Here is a 17,394-nt window from a genome sequence, read left to right as displayed (position 1 = left end):
GGTATTGACTGTTTTTCAGAAAAAAACACAAATACCATATCGAACTCCATTTTATGAAATAGCCTACCACATGGAAGAAATTTGGAAATATAAATACCACAATTACAGCAATACAGTATATCTCTAAAATAGCAACTTCATTGGTTTAAGAACCTTCCAGAATTATTATTATTTATTTTTTTATAATATTTGTATATGAAACTACCACAGATTTATAACTGTACTTGTGGTATTTTGCAGAAAATGGTTACCTTGGCTTTAGCCTAAGTGTGTTTGGTCTCAGTTACAGTTCTGTAGCGCTAGAGTTACATCGTGCACCACTTATAGACACTTAAATCGGGAAAGACTAATATGCATATGAATCATTTGAAGTTAACAGACTTATAGACACACGTTTTAGAGTGTTCCCCCTTCCCATCCCATCCCTGTAGGTGGCTCTCAGAATTGCGTAACAAACATGTCGTACTACAAATTAAATTTTCATGTGTACGACTTTCACCAATAGAAAAGGCTGTGTATTAAAACCTTTGTGAGCTGCCTACATAGACAACTGGTTAGAATAGGACAACAGCGCAAAAAAGGTTTGATTCTAACCTTCAAACACAGATTAACGCCTAAAAATGTTCGATTTTCAATGTTCTAACTCAAATTTAATTGAAGGAAATTCTTGATTTAACGTTCGAAAGTTCGTCCAACGTTATTGATGCCCAACATGTATCATTCAAACACACGTAAGACGCACAACAATGTTCCCTTCGAGCGTTCGAATGATGCTCAGAAGCGTTTCATTCAAACGTTCCTGATGTAGGCACTTCACTGTTAAACCAGCATTGTCTGTCGCATCTATAAAACTTGTACCCACCTTTCTGTACGCAAGCTGCAGGTAGTTATAGGGAATTCTTCTACTGAAATCCTGAAAGACATCCTCACTAACTTTATGCATGGACTGAGCTCCAAGTTTTCCCTCAAAGCATTCGTTTAAACAGTGCGCCCTATAAAGAATCGCTTCGAAAAACTTATCAGTCAGAAGGCTGTCAAAGCGATGCTCGTCTCTGCATTTCAGTCTGCATCTGATTTTGGTCTGGCGCACTTCAGAGAAACTGCTCAGCGCGCTCTCCATGTACCGCACCACATTGCCATAGTCTCCTTTATGAAAAGCCTCCAATCCGTTTTCATAAAGCAGGTCAAACGGTTCCAGGGTGGCCGATGACAGCAAAAGTGTCTGGAGTATACAAGTCAAAAAGCCGTAGAGTTTGGGGTTCACATCCATCTTCTCCGTAATATGGTGCGCAAAATAATGCGCTCCGAATGATGGATAAACAATCCCAATGAGCCTATGTGGGACAAGGAGCAGACTAATGAAAGTTACGGCTGAACTACCGTTCTAAGCTTCAAGGCAGTTTCGTTGTCACTCATAATGAATGACCAATTTCAAGAGACATTTCAACAATGACCCCCGTCCCTCCCATCCATTCTGAGCTGACTCCTCCCCTACAGCCCACACATGACGGAACCTACAATTGTTGACGACCCCCAGTTGACTTACTTTTATTGCATTGGACAGCGACATATTAGAGCTTCTAAATTTTAGAACATTAAACCGTGTTTTAAATGTAAAAGACGCGTCTCTATTACAGACTAAACACTGATGATTCACAGACAGAACTTTCCAGTGAGATCCTCACAAAGCCCTCAAAGCGAAGATCCTCACGGTTTCAACGTCTCCCTCTAGAGGACAGAAATCATACTGCAGCTCTCCTAAAAATATAATATTCATTATACGTTTATATCAGCCCATCACAAAATCCATTTAATTCAGTTGTTCAGTAAAACGTTTTAAATGAGTAGGCCTATGTGTAAGGAATACACAATCAGATGCTCAACTTAGCAACAATGTAAACAATTCTATTTTAAGCGTGAGCAAGATTATTCTACAACTTATGCCACACTAGCCCCCTTTGGCTTTACCATGGTAGTTTTATTAGTCAAACAGAAACAAACCAAGGAAGACTGGCCGCTCATTTTAAGAGCTTTGATTCTCTCGCTCCCTCCAGCGATGAAAGATTTATGCTGCGTCCGAAATCGAATACTTCCCTACTATATGGTATGTGAAAAACAGTACGCCAAAAGAGTATGTCTGAATACTCGAAAAACAGAAGGCGAAAGTCCTGGATGACCTTCTACTTCCGCCAGGATTCTGAAGGCCATTTTGTAATGGATGTCAATGGAGGAGAGGCTTCACTACGCTGAATAATTTGCATTTGTGAGGACATAGCTTATCATTTCATAAATTGACATGTTTCCTCTTAAACGTTCATTTTGGATTGATCTATTTTCCACCAAATAAGTGAAATCACGGACAATTGCGCAACAGTTATGATTCAGTTTATGGCACTTCTCATTCATTTCTATGGCGACTGTCGCACAACTCTGAAAGAAATTCAATGACGTCAAGGCTTTAATGTGATTGGTTATCAAGGCACATGTGATCCAAGCTAGCCATTCCGCTTTTTCCAATGGTAGGTTCCAATAATAAGACCATCTCTGGTGAACATTTGATGGACACTTTCCTATCCTGTGCGGCAACAGGAGCTGAATTTATGATTGCAAGTGAAGCGACACAGAGATGGTCTTATTATTGGGAGATATAGGGTCCGTGGCTCTACCATTGGAAAAAGCGTAAAGGCTAACTTGGATCACGTGTGCCTTGATAACCAATCACATTACAGCCTTGATGTCATTGAATTTCGTTCAGATTTGTGTGACAGTCAATCATAAACTGAATTATTCCTGTCTCGCAATTGTCTGTCACTCTTTTTTCGGTGTAAACTCTAAAAATAGAAGTAGTACAGTACCAACATGGTGGATGTAGTATGTCTGAATTTCATTCATAGTATCCATATTCATACTTTATAGAGCTTACTTTTTTAACGGTCGCGAAGTAAACTCAAATTCAAATATAGTACATACTCAGTATGTGATTTCAGATGCAGTGTTAGTGTACATTATTGACAGAGGATAAATCAATGAACACTTCACACTCTCCGAATATCATGCCTGAATATGCAAAGCGCCTCAAACGCCTTCTGATTGGCTAAAAAAAGAATCCCCGCCGCCATTTTATAGTGCGTTCAACTTTGTCAAGTGGGCGAGGGAAGTTTATTTGGACAGACCCTCTACTACTCGACCCCTTGATTTTGACAGAAGGAGCGAGTCAACTCAGTGGCTGCATCTGAAATAGCACACTTTCCTGCTATGTAGTAGGTGAAAAACAGTATGTGACAAAAGGAGTATGTCCGAATTCGCAGTAGGCCTACTCATAAAAGAGAAGGCAAAAAAGACCTGGATGAGTATAGAAAGTCCCTCTAGAGGACCAAAATCATACTGCAGCTCTCCTGAAAATCCAATATTTCAATATTGTTGACAGATGAGATATTGTGAAGACATCGCACCCTCCAAATGAATGAAAACCGCCCCATGTTCATATCACACCTAAACATGCAAAGTGCCTCCAAAGCCTTCTATTTACTTAATTTTTTTCCTGTGAATTTGTTTTTACACACCATTCTATAGGTCTGTATGTATGCTTGGGCTGTTGGGAAAAAAAATACCTTAAGCTGACTGTTATAGTTTATTGTATTGTTATCATTTTGAGTGAACGAGATGGAGGGAAGTTAGCGAGGTAAGGGCATAAATGATTGGACTTAAACGCAGCCCTGGTATAGTGCCATGGACAATGGTTAAATATACAGTTCTCTGAAATGGATTGTAATTGGAATCAAGTAAATATTTGACCCCTTAATACCACAATTAGAATCAGTTTCAGAGAGACATGTAAAAAGTATAAACATAACTTGACTATTGAAACTTCCTTTTTCAAAACCGGCATCCGACCAGCGCGGAAGTTGTTACTGTCCTTTTCTCGAGGCAAAGTATTTTTTGAATAAATGCAATACATTTGAATATGTATTCTCTCGTTATTTCATCTGACTCCATGAATGAAAAGGTTTTAATGATAATGTGGATCATTAATTGTGAGCGAATGTTTGACTATTCTTTTTAACTCTTTAATGAAAATAATGTCAAAGTCAGTTAGAATAATCAAATGTAACAATTTATTATGTCAGGTAAATGTATCATGCCAATTTCATAATCAATTCAAAGATAATCGATACAAAACATCAAATGCTCTGGAATAAAAAGAAGAGATGCGAACCCAACATTAAGAAATACATGAAGCTGAGAGTCTCACTCTCAGCCTCACGGGCTAATCTGAAGTACAGAAAGGCCCCGAACCCTTTGCTACATTCTATTATATAGACAGACCTCTTTCACATGGAAACATGTACTAACAAAAGAAATTTGCATTCAGAGTTGACACCTTTTGGGGGTAGGAGACCATTTGCCAGGAGACCACCTTCCTTTGTGTGCCAGCTATCTCTAAACTCTTAAAAACCTTATTACCTTTTGTTTTACTTATTTGGAAATGAGCCATTTTTTACCAGTCGCACTGAGACATTTCAAATGATACTAAGTATGTACAATACTCGATGTCAATCATTCACATCAAACTATACATTTTCTTGGGTGAATTCAGATGATCTGAGCATGAGAGAGAGGGGGTGAGAGAAGGGGGAAAGAGATGTAGATTAGGATGACTCGGAGGTGAGACTTTTCGTCTCGATTTTTTGTCCTCTCAGGTCTGGTCGCTCTTCAACCAGACTGTCCGGCATCTCCTAATTTCTCAATTCTTACAAGTGCATGTGGTGAAAGCAAACCTTTTTTGTGTAATTCTGAAATAATTACATTAAATGTTTAAAAATATTTAACTATTAAAAAAAATTAACAAACAAGCATCAATAACAAGCTTATATTGCATTGGCATATAATCTACAGTACATATAAGCCTAGAATCTTCCTCTTTAAAAATGTCTTAAAATAGTAAAAGTTACTGTTACTGGGACATGACATCACTTCCTCTGTGGTCAACACTGAACTGTTAATGAAGCAATCACAGCGTTCTTGTTTTATAGCTAACTGACTCAGAGGTCAAAGCTGAATGTGGAGACCCATCCCAGACACATCTAAAAATACATCAAAGCTATGAAAAAAAATGCTTTAATCATGACATAAAGCAAAAACTAAATCCAATGTATTTATACTTATCTATTAACACAATGCGTGAGCATACTGTACACAACAGTTCAGATTAAGTTCAGGTATTCAAATGGTTCTCGGGATTATTAAACATAGTCTTTTCCAGGAATCTTGGAGGCTGAAAGCTTGCTGAGATTTTTGTTGGATCGTAGGTGCGTCACACTGCAGGCGCATAAGAGCACGCCTCCGAATAAACAAAGCAAAGATGCAACAAATGCACCAATCAGAGACCTGCCGATCACATACCTGCAAAGACCCAGCACAGATGGTTAGTATTCATAATCAGTACTTTAAGTACATAATCAGTACAAAAAGACATGACAAACATGAAGCTCCGTTGAATACTAGGAACAATACGGGGAAAAAAACAACAACTCCTACCTATTCTGATTGCCCTTCTTAAAGAAATCATCAACAATTCCATACATAAACCAGCTGGTTATGCCCAAAGCAAACAGACCTAGAAAGAAAAGAAAAAAGAATGCACATATTCATAAGGTTTAAGTTTAACTGTTAGCGACATCAGAGGCAATTGTAAAACGTTTCTTATGTTATCTCACAGAGATATAAATTTAGGCTTTTTACTGTAAAATATATACAGTAAAATATTTTAACAATTTAAAATAACAGTTTTCAATTTTAATATGTTAAAATGTAATTTATTCCTGTGATGCAAAGCTGAGTTTTCAGCATCATTACTCCAGTCGTCAGTCGCATGATCCTTCACAAATCATTTAGTGCTCAAGAAACATTTCTTTTTATTATCAATGTTGTAAACAGCTGCACTGTTTAATGTTTTTGTGGAAATCATGACACTTTTTTTCCGGATTTTTTTCATCAATAGAAAATATTTGAAATAAAGTATCTTTTGTAACATTATAAATGTCTTTACTTTTGATCAATTTACTGCATGGATCCTTGCTGAATAAAAGGATTAATTTCTTCTTATTAATTTCTTCTTATTGTACTTACCCCAAAACCTTTAAAAGGTAGTGTATTATGTAAAATATATCGTTTTTTTTTTCCAGCAAGGATGCATTTAATTGACCAAAAGTGACAGTAAAGACTTTTGCATTAGTACAAAAGATTTATATTTAAAATAAATGCTGTTCTTTTGAACTTTCTATTCCTAAAAGAATCCTGAAAAAAGTATGTAAACAGTTTCCAAAAAAGTTTTAAGTAACAACCTAGAAATACAAGTTACTTACTAGCTACTATACTAGTTTCAATTTAAAGGAATTTTTTGATAGTATAAGAAAAATATTGGAAATCATGTTTAAACATCACTAGTAGTAGTGCTGTCAAATCAATTAATCGCGTTTAATCGCATAACATAACATTTTGTAAATGATTGGCTTAAAAACAGCCTGCCTGGATATATGCGATTATTCGCATACATACATATACATATACATATATATGTATATATATATGTATGTACATATATACAGTTGTATTATGTATATATATATATATATATATATATATATATATACACACACACACACACGTTTATGTTAGATGCGATTAATCGATTTGACAGCAATAAAAAAGTTAGATTTTACTCCAGTTTCTTTATGATTTTTCAAATCTGGGTTGAACTCACCACTACACACAGAAAGGATTCCCCCTGCGAAGGCAGCTCTGTCCTTCGACTGCTTGTTTTCGTCTAGACATCTCGTGCACCCGAGGCCGAATATGGCTACCAGCGCGCCAAGGCTTGAAATAGCGATGCTGATGATCATCATTACTCGGGCCAGCCGAATTTCAACTGCAAAGCACAGCAACAATCAGAGCACATCCGTTTAAGAAGTCAAACAGCAGATGGATCCATAAATCATTGGACAGATACTCACAAGCTTGATGAAGAAGAGAATTAAAACTTTTGCATTGCACGACAGACGAAGTGGATATTGTGCACTCCATCCACAGTCCTTCGTATTCATCGAAAAACACAGTTTCGTCATTGTCGTGTCCAATGACTTTCCATTCATTTGTAAATGTGCCCAAAATTAGGCCACATAGTCCAGTAATGGACATGATATAACCGAAGAGCTGAAGAGCCATTGATGAATAGAAAGACAACTGATTTCTTTGAAGACAGTCAGTACTCTGTGACCACTGTCCTGTCACTGAAGCTCATTGCAAACTGAGTAATCTGCGCTGCTATTTATTATCGGGAGAGTGGGTGTGAATCAATTGTCATGACATTCATGGACCGGACATTGGTCACATGAGTTCTTTGGAAGTAGCAGCTTTATTCCAGCAAAAATCTAGCTTGAACTCATCTAGTCATAGCTGTAGTGGTTTAAGTTTTGGGTTGGAAAACTGGAGGTTGTTGGTTAAATCGCCTATAATAAATAATTCTGGATAAACACATCCTTTAAAATATACAATTGCAGTTTTATTTTGACGCATTACCATCAAGGAGGAAGGAGATTGTGGCAAGCAGGACGAGAGAGCACCAGGCCTGGGACATTTATGTTGTATTTTTATGTGGCAGTCAACCATGAGGGGCTGCCGCTTTACATTCGTTTTGTGTTTATTTATTTTATGAGATTAAAGTTTCATTGAACATTGCGTTTCCCTCTTCCTCCTTCTCTGAACTTTAAACCTTTGTTACAGAGATGAATAACATTTCATTTGAAATGAGGTGAAAACTGTATAAATCAGCACATTCCATCTGATGATAAATGCATCATGATAAATCTTGTTTCAAAGACACACCTTCTGCTTATTCACAGATCAGTCCAAAAGATATATTTATTGTTTTCTACTCATAATCGTGTGTTGTTTCCTCCTCCTTTCTTTCGGGTGGTGATAACTGGAAATAAGTGGTTGGGTGGGAGGATGGCCACTAATATGTCGGGAAGACAAATCATCCAAAAATAGTAACAGTGACTAATACTATTGTTGATAAAAAGAAGTTATTACTGTTTATTATTTCTTAAGCTGTTTCATGATTAATTTACATGCATTCTCATGAATTTATAAGTGCTTCTGTCATTAATGTCAACGACTTTTAGCGGTTGTTTTTTAGATTTGACATTTTCTTTCTTTTTGTTATGTGAAGGTCACTTTAAAATAGACTGGGAAACGTTTTACAATACCTTCATCATATTACTTTTAAACACCTTTTTAAAATGTCCTTTTATGCATTTTATTATTGTAAAACTCCTTAAAATAAATACCCATTTAAATATATATTTTGCTACTTTTTTTGTGTGTGTGTGTTTATGTTCAAACACAAAAATTGTTTTTGTGACACTTAGAAGTAACTCCAGTAAACTATGGAGTGCCGCAGGGATCTGTGTTAGGCCCTCTGTTATTTTCAATATATATGATGCCACTTGGAAATATTATAAGGAAACATGGAATTAGTTTCCATTGTTATGCTGATGACACTCAAATATATATTTCATCAAGGCCGGATGAAAACGCTAAATTTTCCAAATTGACAGAGTGTGTTAAAGATATAAAAGATTGGATGACGCGTAATTTTCTTTTATTAAATCCAGACAAGACAGAGGTAATACTTATCGGTTCAAAAAACCGCCCACAAAACCTCGCACAATACAACTTTAACATCATAGGATGTCCTGTTACTTTATCCGCTACAGTAAAAGACCTGGGTGTTATACTCGATTGCAACCTGTCTTTTGAAAATCATATTTCATATGTTACAAAAACAGCCTTTTTCCACCTTAGAAACATTGCTAAGCTACGTAATATGCTATCAGTTTCTGATGCAGAAAAGTTAGTTCATGCATTCATGACCTCGAGACTGGATTACTGTAATGCCTTATTAGCTGGTTGTCCTGCATCCTCAATAAACAAGCTACAGTTAGTCCAAAATGCCGCCGCTAGAGTTCTTACGAGATCAAGAAAATATGATCATATAACACCGATTTTATCATCACTGCATTGGTTACCTATAAAGTTCCGTATTAATTACAAGGTATTGCTACTGACTTATAAAGCCCTAAACGGCTTAGCTCCAGTCTATTTAACGGATCTTCTATCGCCCTATAATCCATCGCGCTCTTTAAGATCACTAAATTCAAGGCTTTTGGTCATACCTAGGATATTCAGAACCACCAAAGGAGGGAGAGCATTTTCACATTTGACTCCAAAACTCTGGAATAGTCTTCCTGATACTGTTCGTTGCTCAGACTCGCTCTCCCAGTTTAAAACTAGATTAAAGTCGCATCTCTTCAGCCAGGCATTCATATAATCCCACAGTTCAAACTACAATCCGGCCTCTAGCTCATAAATGCCAGAGGAGAACTGGCCCCCGACTGAGCCTGGGTTCTCCCAAGGTTTTTTTTTTTTCTCCATTAGGTCACTTGATGGAGTTTTTCAGTTCCTTGCCACTGTTGCCTTTGGCTTGCTCAGTTGGGGATATTTTGGGGATATTTTGGGGATATTTAATTTAATTTTATCAATCAAATTCCTCTTGAAATAAACTTTGTTGTATTATTTAAATGTAATACTGTGAAGCTGCTTTGATACAATCTGTATTGTGAAAAGCGCTATACAAATAAACTTGACTTGACTTGACTTAGAAGTAAACGCCAAAACAGAAAGGAAGAAAAAGTCCCAGCGACACCAGAGCAATGCATGCTTGGCTCTTGCACAAAAATGTATTCCAGGCCTCAAGCTGATGACTGAGCAAACACATAGGATGTACAACAGTGCTAAAGGCACACCCTAAGAAAAATGTTTTTCACTCCTCCAATAGTGTATGATTGCAAAAACAAAAAAACAAAAAAAAAAATTCTATGGAGCAACATATTTTGTGTGAAAATAAATAATAAAAGTTGTATGTTTGTTTAAAAATCTCAGATATAAATGTATGAGGTGACAAGGTGGGACTTTTACCCCACACACAGGTTAAACCAGCATGGGGCAAAAATTATTGATACAAATACTAGCTTTACAGTTTTACGATTTGCGAGGGGTCACACATCAGTGGTTAAAGAGTTATTTAAGTAATAGATTTCAGTATGTACAAATTAATAATACACAGTCTGATTTAGAAACAGTAACATGCGGCCTTCCTCAAGGTTCAGTTTTGGGACCAAAATTATTTATTCTTTATTTAAATGACATCTTTACAGTGTCTACAATGTTGAAATTTGTAATGTTCGCTGATGACACAAATATTATTTGCTCTGGAAAAAATATGGATGAATTATTGCAACTGGTAGAAAAAGAATTAATTGTGTTAAAGAACTGGTTTGACTATAATAAGTTATCTTTAAATGAAAATAAAACTAAATTTATGATATTTTCTGGTAATAGGACTCATAGCAATGCTAAGTTACACTTAAATGGAGTTGAAATTGAAAGAGTCTATGAAACAAAAATTTTAGGTGTGATCTTAGATAATAAACTTAGTTGGAAACCACATATTGAATACATTAGAAGTAAGGTAGCAAAATCAGTAGGAATATTGTATAAAACAAAAATAAATAAAATAGGTTTGAGAATTATATATTCCTCCTTAGTAATGCCTTATTTGTCATATTGTTCAGAAATATGGGGAAATGCAAATAAAACAAATATAGCTGTATTAATTAAGATTCAAAAAAGAGCTATTAGAATTATTAATAAAGTAGGATATTGCGAACCAACTAACAAACTATTTATTCAAAGTAATACTTTAAAATTTACAGATATTGTATATATAAAAATATTGGAAATAATGTATAGAGCACTTAATAAAAGTCTTCCATCTGGTATTCAGAAATTATTTAAGTTAAGAGAGGGTAGATATAACTTAAGTGGTCTGTTTATGTTTGAATGTGGAAAAGAAATAATTAATGTAAAATCTAGATGTGTATCAGTTATGGGTGTGAAATTATGGAATGCACTAAAAGATGATTTGAAATTATGTACTTCTCTGTTTAGCTTTAAAAAAAAATTTAAAAAGAAAATTGTTAATGATTATTCAGTTAGTATGTAAATTTTGTTAATATTATGTAAAAAAAAATGTATGTGCAGTATTGTATAATTATGTATATTGTTTTTTTTTATAATTTATAATGCTGATTCTTCAGGTATGTGGTTAAATAGGGTAGGCAAATATAAGCCTTGGCTTCAGCCTACTCCTTTTATTTTTTGGGTTATTTCATTGTTAAATTTACCAGAAAAATCAAATCAAATCAAACAGTAGTAAAAAATATGACATTTTATTATATGATATGATTAATATCATATATTTTTTATTTCCGATGGTTTCATTATAAATATGGTGATTATCTCTAAGGTGGACACCCAACTAAAAGGTGTCATGAACTGCATTGTTTTATAATGTTTCCTGGGGTGCACTTATAATGTTAGTATGATTTTTACATAAAAATTGTCATAATTTAGAAATAAAAGGCTTTTTTCCAACCCTGATTTTAGCCCTCTGATTTCAATGCTGTGTTTGAAGGGGCGTGTCTGCTGTGAGACCTGATTGGCTAACATCTTTGCATATTAAATAGCTAGTATTACATGTTTAACTCTTTCGAAAACTTTTAGCACATTTTTACTATTACAGTTCTCAAGGTTAACTAATCATGAAAAGTGTTGATCATAGCATTATATTTAGATCTATTGTATTTAGATTGTGGCATGAAAGAGAGTAGCATGTAGCCGATCACAGACATGTTGAGCGCATGAATGCAGTGATCTCGTCATTGCAATTCGATTTCTGCACATTAACGAATGCTTTCATCATAACTAACAGGACAAACACAATGTTAATAAGATATTCGTTGATTATAACCTTATAGATAAAAGGGACTTTGTTATAACTGGAGTTTTGGCGAGAGTCCAGAACTCAGTCACTGATAAACTAGAGCTGTTTGATTGACAGCTCCAGCATTCTTTGAAAGCTTTCTATAGGCTATATAATTTAAAGGCACACTTTGCAGTTTCCGTTTTTCACAGTTTAAATAACAGATTATTTTCATCCTACTAAGAGAAACAATGTGAAGTTGACCGTTTAGTCACTGGTTTGATTTAGTGACACATAGATAAAGAACATCTGACTGTACATGAATCATTACATATATCAGAAATCACTGGTCACAGATCAGGCATTAGAATTAACACAGTTACTTACATGTTGAGGCAATACTGTCAGGTCCATATCGTAAAAGTCTGTTTGCAAAGCCTGCGCCGAAATTGTAACTGATTTACCAAATAATTCACGGTAAAATGTACAGTACTGAATACAGATAGCCTAAATAATGCTCAACTGAGACATTCACATTGTTAAAAATAAATAACCACTTTTCTAGCATCAGGTTCCTTTGGAAGGTAATGTTATTTTAATGTAGTGATTCTGCATCTTTCTTCTCTCCTCCTCATCTAACAAACACGCCAATCGGCGGGGCCAAAGTTGTAATGGTGAAGTAGGCGTTGATTTTCTTCTGAGGTCTTTCACCTTATCTATCATAGATAGGCACATTCCACAACGGGTTGTCACACTAGGCTTGCTGACAATAAAAGTCTGAAGTTTTCAGTTCTGAAACTTACAGGATATTCTTATAGTAGGCTATATATGTGACCCTGGATCACAAAACCAGTCATAAGTCGCTGTGGCAATCTGTGGCAATAGCCAACAATACATTGTATGGGTCAAAATTATCGATTTTTCTTTTATGCTAAAAATCATTAGGATATTAAGTAAAGATCATGTTTCATGAAGATATTTAGTCAATTTCCTATCGTAAATATATAAAACATTTATTTTTGTGAGTGAATGCTGCACAATCGCGAACATAAATGGACAACTTTAAAGGCGATTTTCTCAATGTTTCGATTGTTTTGCACCCTCAGATTCCAGATTTTCAAAAAATTGTATCTCAGCCAAATAGTGTCTTATCCTAATCATACATCAATGGAAAGCTTATTTTGTTTAGCTTTCAGATTATGTATAAATCTCAATTTTTTAAAAAAAATTGCGATTGCCATCATCAAAAGCGGTTGTTAAGAAAAGTGCTGAGTTTAATTTTTGTGCCATCTAGTGGTTGAAAAGGGAATAAAATCAATGGAGCCTTCTACCCTTGTTGAACTTTACTGTTTTGTTTCATCACGGAGTCATAATAATTATATGATTTCAGCATAATTGCTGTAATAATTTTATGATTTAATTCTGTTGAAAGGTAATAGCACACATCTCCACAAGTCTCATTCATGTCTGCGGCACAAATGGACAAGTTAGCTTTGAAGTTTAATAGGGTTTTTTTTCTTCTTCAAAAGAATCTAGTGTCATCTCGTGGTCCTTCCGTAAATTTTTTATAACTTGATTGTACATCAACTCATTAGACCAACCTTTTAAGCATTTATCATAATAATGTTTCTTACTGACTTATTTTTGAAAGTTACTAAAGATATTAGTGTAACCGGCTATACCCAAACATCGGTTACAAGTTCATGTCAAAACTCCCAGCATGCGCCCTACTGCCACCCACTCTCAAACCTGTCAGATGTCATTCCAGGAAAGACAGCCTGAGGCCCAACGACACAGTGCTATGGGAATGTCTGTGGCTTTCTCTCTTTTTATATCATACACTCAACACTATTCAAATGTGGAGCATATATGAGGGCTTTTATTTTTAACGGGAGCCATTCTCAGTATTATGAGATAGTTTTGGGTGATTAGACTTTCAGTACTTCATCACATAAGCCTACTTGTCGACTCTACTATAAGCATTGCGGAAACAAGAGATCCACAAATTTTACACTTTTCTGGAAAATGAAAATTCTGTCATAAAGTATGTCCTCATCCTCATGTAAAAGACTTTCTTTCATCTTCAGAAACAAATATATTTTTTAAAGAAATCTGAGAGATTTATGGCCTTCCACTGAAAGTCTAATAACCCAAAACTCTGACACAGCAAAACATTCATAAAGTGAGGGGTTCGGAACATGTGGAGCAAGGAAAGGGACTTGGTGATGGGGGGAAATGGGAAGAAAAATAAATGTTAATACTTTTGCGTTTGCTCACAAAGTTTTTCCGTTCCACCAAGAAACGTTGCGTTCGCTCGCGAAGGACCAGAAACGTTTTGCGAGCAAACACAAAGTTTATTGGGGGAATTAATGACAATTTAGGTGAACTAGCCTATCGCTTTATGTAGGACTTGAGTTCAAGATTCGAGTTTCCTTCCGTCAGCAAAAAGCAAAACTATAAACAACATTGTGGACTTATTTTCAAGTAGTCTGAAATGTATTTTTTTATTCAGCATAATATGTTTTTACACGCATATCCAACCTGTTTGAGTTTAATAAGCTCTGACTCGACACACCCTCATGTGACCACCTGTACCGGTTTTTCCTGAAGATGAGCCGCAGGCTTATCGGCCTGAGAAGAGTAAATGACGAGAATTAAAGGAAAGGCAATAGAGCTACATTCACACCTGCGAGCAGACACACCTAAAGCTTCCACATTTCACTCACCGAGGAGAAAGTGTTGAGGTGAACACTTTAAAACTGTCTGGAGGTTGTCACTGCTGAGTATCGGGTGTGTAAATATCTCTGTTTCAGCACGAGACTCGCGTTTGGACCGCCGTTGCTGCGTTTCTCTCAGGTAAGCACTTCATTCGGAGGGGAACGGTTTGCGTAACTGACAGCCAGTTTAAGTGACATAGTTGAATGTGATATTAAATACGATACAAAAAACCTTAGTTTAATACACAGAGCCTAGGTGTTCACGCACGGCGCGTTCTTGTTGTTTTTAAACACACACGCGCGCGCCGCGCGTCTCAGACTGACGGTTGGGTAGTTGCGTTGCGTTTTAAGATGGCGCGCCAAGTTCAAATAAAACGTTTTTTTCTCAATCTCAATCATGCGTTTCTTTTTTTATGGAAAAATACATGGATTTGTGTGACTCTCACTTTCATGGTCTAGTCTAGACGGAAGCCTAGAACCACAAGGAAGGAAATGCAGTGTTTGAGTCAAATTGAGTGTCACAGTTGTTTGACTGCTAAATCAGATAAGAAAAGAAAAAGATAAACTTCCATAAAATACAACAAACTGTAGGCCTAAGGGAGACAACAACTTTTACCTCGCGATTCATGGCTCTGTAATAGTCAAATTTATCTTATGTTCAAATGATTTTTTTTAATTCTAAATGCATATCGATAATGTATGTTCTAGGCCTATAAATGTGTGTCAATTATTTATATCATATTTATCAATAATTAATTTGATCAGTTCAGTTAGCTTTGTTGCATTTCACTGAATTTGTCATAAATCAGATGAATTATCGTCGTCACACTGGAGAAAACCGCTGTTCCTCGATCCTTAAAATATCAACCATTGATGCTCAAAGATAATTTTCTGCTAAGCTATTGTATTGCACACATGTTTGGGTCAAATATTGGCAAACCCAACGTTGGTTTAATTTTTTTTTTTTTTTTTTTAACCCAGTGGTTGTTTTTTTTTTTTTTTTTTTTTTTTTTTTTTTTAACCCAACAGTTGGGTTTGTCCATATTTGATCCAAACATGGGTTGAAACAACCCAGCATTTTTTTATAGCGTTGGCTCCGTAGCTATATTGGACTGTTGATGAAATGCATAAATGTCAAAAATGAAAAAAAAAAAATATATTTTTTTATTTCAGATGTTGCATAACACCTGTTTACTTGGAGTTTTTGACCTGCAGTGCACATTGCTAGGAATCGTGGCTGAGATGGAGACCAGTATTTCAGTCATTGTTTCTAGTAGTGGGCGCTGCAGATATTCAGCTTTTTGCCATAAATATCTGGAGTCATTTCTACAATCCTAATGAGATCAATGTCTAATACAATACACGTATGGCACATAAATGGATGTGTACAAGAAACACCTTGGGGTGCCGCTGGATGGCAGTAGACCGCAAGGAAAGTGACAACGGACAACTAGGATTTGCAGTTTCAACATGCAAGTAACCGTGAACATCTTTGGCATGTTGGTGAACCTGCCCTGGAGAGGCACTTGTTTGGCATTTAGACTTCCTCATTCATTTGTAATTAAATTAAATAAATAACCACACCAGAGTTTGATCATGCATTTGATCATTTATAGCGATTCGTTTTAAAACTTTTTGTAATTTTCCTGTTGTCTTAGGTTGAGTTGTTTGTTGAAGGTCAGTGACAAATAAAGATGATGAATGTTTCTGATGGTTTCAAACTTATTTTTCTACCAAGTTTTAATTTAATGAAATTGTTGTATCCACAAAGTAACATTTAGTCCAGTCATTTTAAGCCAAAATGGGGGTCAACCTTGAACAAATTGCAACAGAAGCAAACTCAATTGATTTTGTATCCTCAATATGTCCCGAGTAAGGAAAAAAAGTCCCGAAGAATCCCATTAGGGGAAAGTTTCGAAAAAGACCCAAATATAGCCTATTCATACGCCTACTCATTCTTTTTCTCACGTGAATTGGGTAAAAAATTTAACTTTAGATATCACCATGAAAATTACTGAGTTGATTACTTACATCATCAAGACAAACAAAAAAATGTATTACAAGTTTTTTTAAATTGTTTGTTAACATGGACAAACGGTGCATGATCTATGTGCTAATTTGCATAAATACCACAACAGATCTAAACATTGGGTATAATAGCCAGGTGAAAATGTCTTGTTGAATCTTGTTGACACATAACAATAAAATACAACTAAAATACAGTACTTTGTTATGCGTCAACAAGATTCAACAAGACATTTTCACCTGCCAATGTTTAGATCTGTTGTGGTATTTATGCAAATTAGCACATACATAATTAGATTATGCACCGTTTGTCCATGTTAAAAAACAAACAATTTCAAAAAACTTGTAATACATTTTTTGTTTGTCTTGATGTAAGTAATCAACTCGGTAATTTTCATGGTGATATCTAAAGGTTACATTTTTTACCCTATTCACGTGAGAAAAAGAATGAGTAGGCGTATGAATAGGCTATATTTGGGTATTTTTAGAAACTTTCCCCTAATGGGATTCTTCGGGACTTTTTTTTTCTTACTCCGCTATTTTCGGGTACGTATTGAGGATACAAAATCAGTTGAGTTTGAAAAACCTTTTTTCATAAAATGACTGGACTAATTTCCTTACAAAGAATTACATAAATAATCATTAAAAAATTTTCACAAACTGTAGTAGGTCTGTCAGGGCCTCTCTATGATATCATTTCCGGTTCCGGTTTTCTTTTCTTTTTGCCACATGACAACAAAATGGCTTCTTAGGTAGTGATTATATTGT

The 17,394-nt window shown here is 35.4% G+C and overlaps 2 protein-coding genes and 1 long non-coding RNA gene across 3 annotated transcripts in view; 1 reads left to right on the top strand and 2 right to left on the bottom strand.

Annotated features, from left to right (window-relative positions):
* The window catches only part of p3h2 (prolyl 3-hydroxylase 2), a 49,046-nt gene extending 47,589 nt beyond the window's left edge, over positions 1 to 1,457 (bottom strand). The window contains exon 1 of the mRNA XM_082139837.1: positions 863 to 1,457. Coding sequence (XP_081995963.1) covers positions 863 to 1,270 — 408 coding nt within the window. The 5' untranslated portion in view covers positions 1,271 to 1,457. The remainder of the gene's footprint in view (positions 1 to 862) is intronic.
* A 2,635-nt stretch (positions 1,458 to 4,092) lies between these two features.
* Positions 4,093 to 8,271, bottom strand: LOC309476729 (claudin-1). Its single transcript, XM_082139906.1, has 4 exons — positions 7,014 to 8,271; positions 6,764 to 6,928; positions 5,539 to 5,617; positions 4,093 to 5,403 (listed from the first exon to the last, which is right to left on the bottom strand). Exons 1-4 carry the CDS (start codon positions 7,222 to 7,224, stop codon positions 5,244 to 5,246), a joined length of 615 nt encoding a protein of 204 aa, XP_081996032.1. The 5' UTR covers positions 7,225 to 8,271; the 3' UTR covers positions 4,093 to 5,243.
* A 6,250-nt stretch (positions 8,272 to 14,521) lies between these two features.
* LOC309476752 lies at positions 14,522 to 16,307 on the top strand. Its single transcript, XR_014198335.1, has 2 exons — positions 14,522 to 14,740; positions 15,775 to 16,307. It is a non-coding gene; the product is annotated as an uncharacterized lncRNA (long non-coding RNA).
* Positions 16,308 to 17,394: the final 1,087 nt, after the last annotated feature.

This window comes from Leuciscus leuciscus (assembly GCF_965113295.1).
Source record: "Leuciscus leuciscus genome assembly, chromosome: 15".
Taxonomy (NCBI): domain Eukaryota; kingdom Metazoa; phylum Chordata; class Actinopteri; order Cypriniformes; family Leuciscidae; genus Leuciscus; species Leuciscus leuciscus.
The sequence above is the reverse complement of the archived record's forward strand: the minus strand, read 5'-3'. Positions and strand labels throughout refer to the sequence as shown.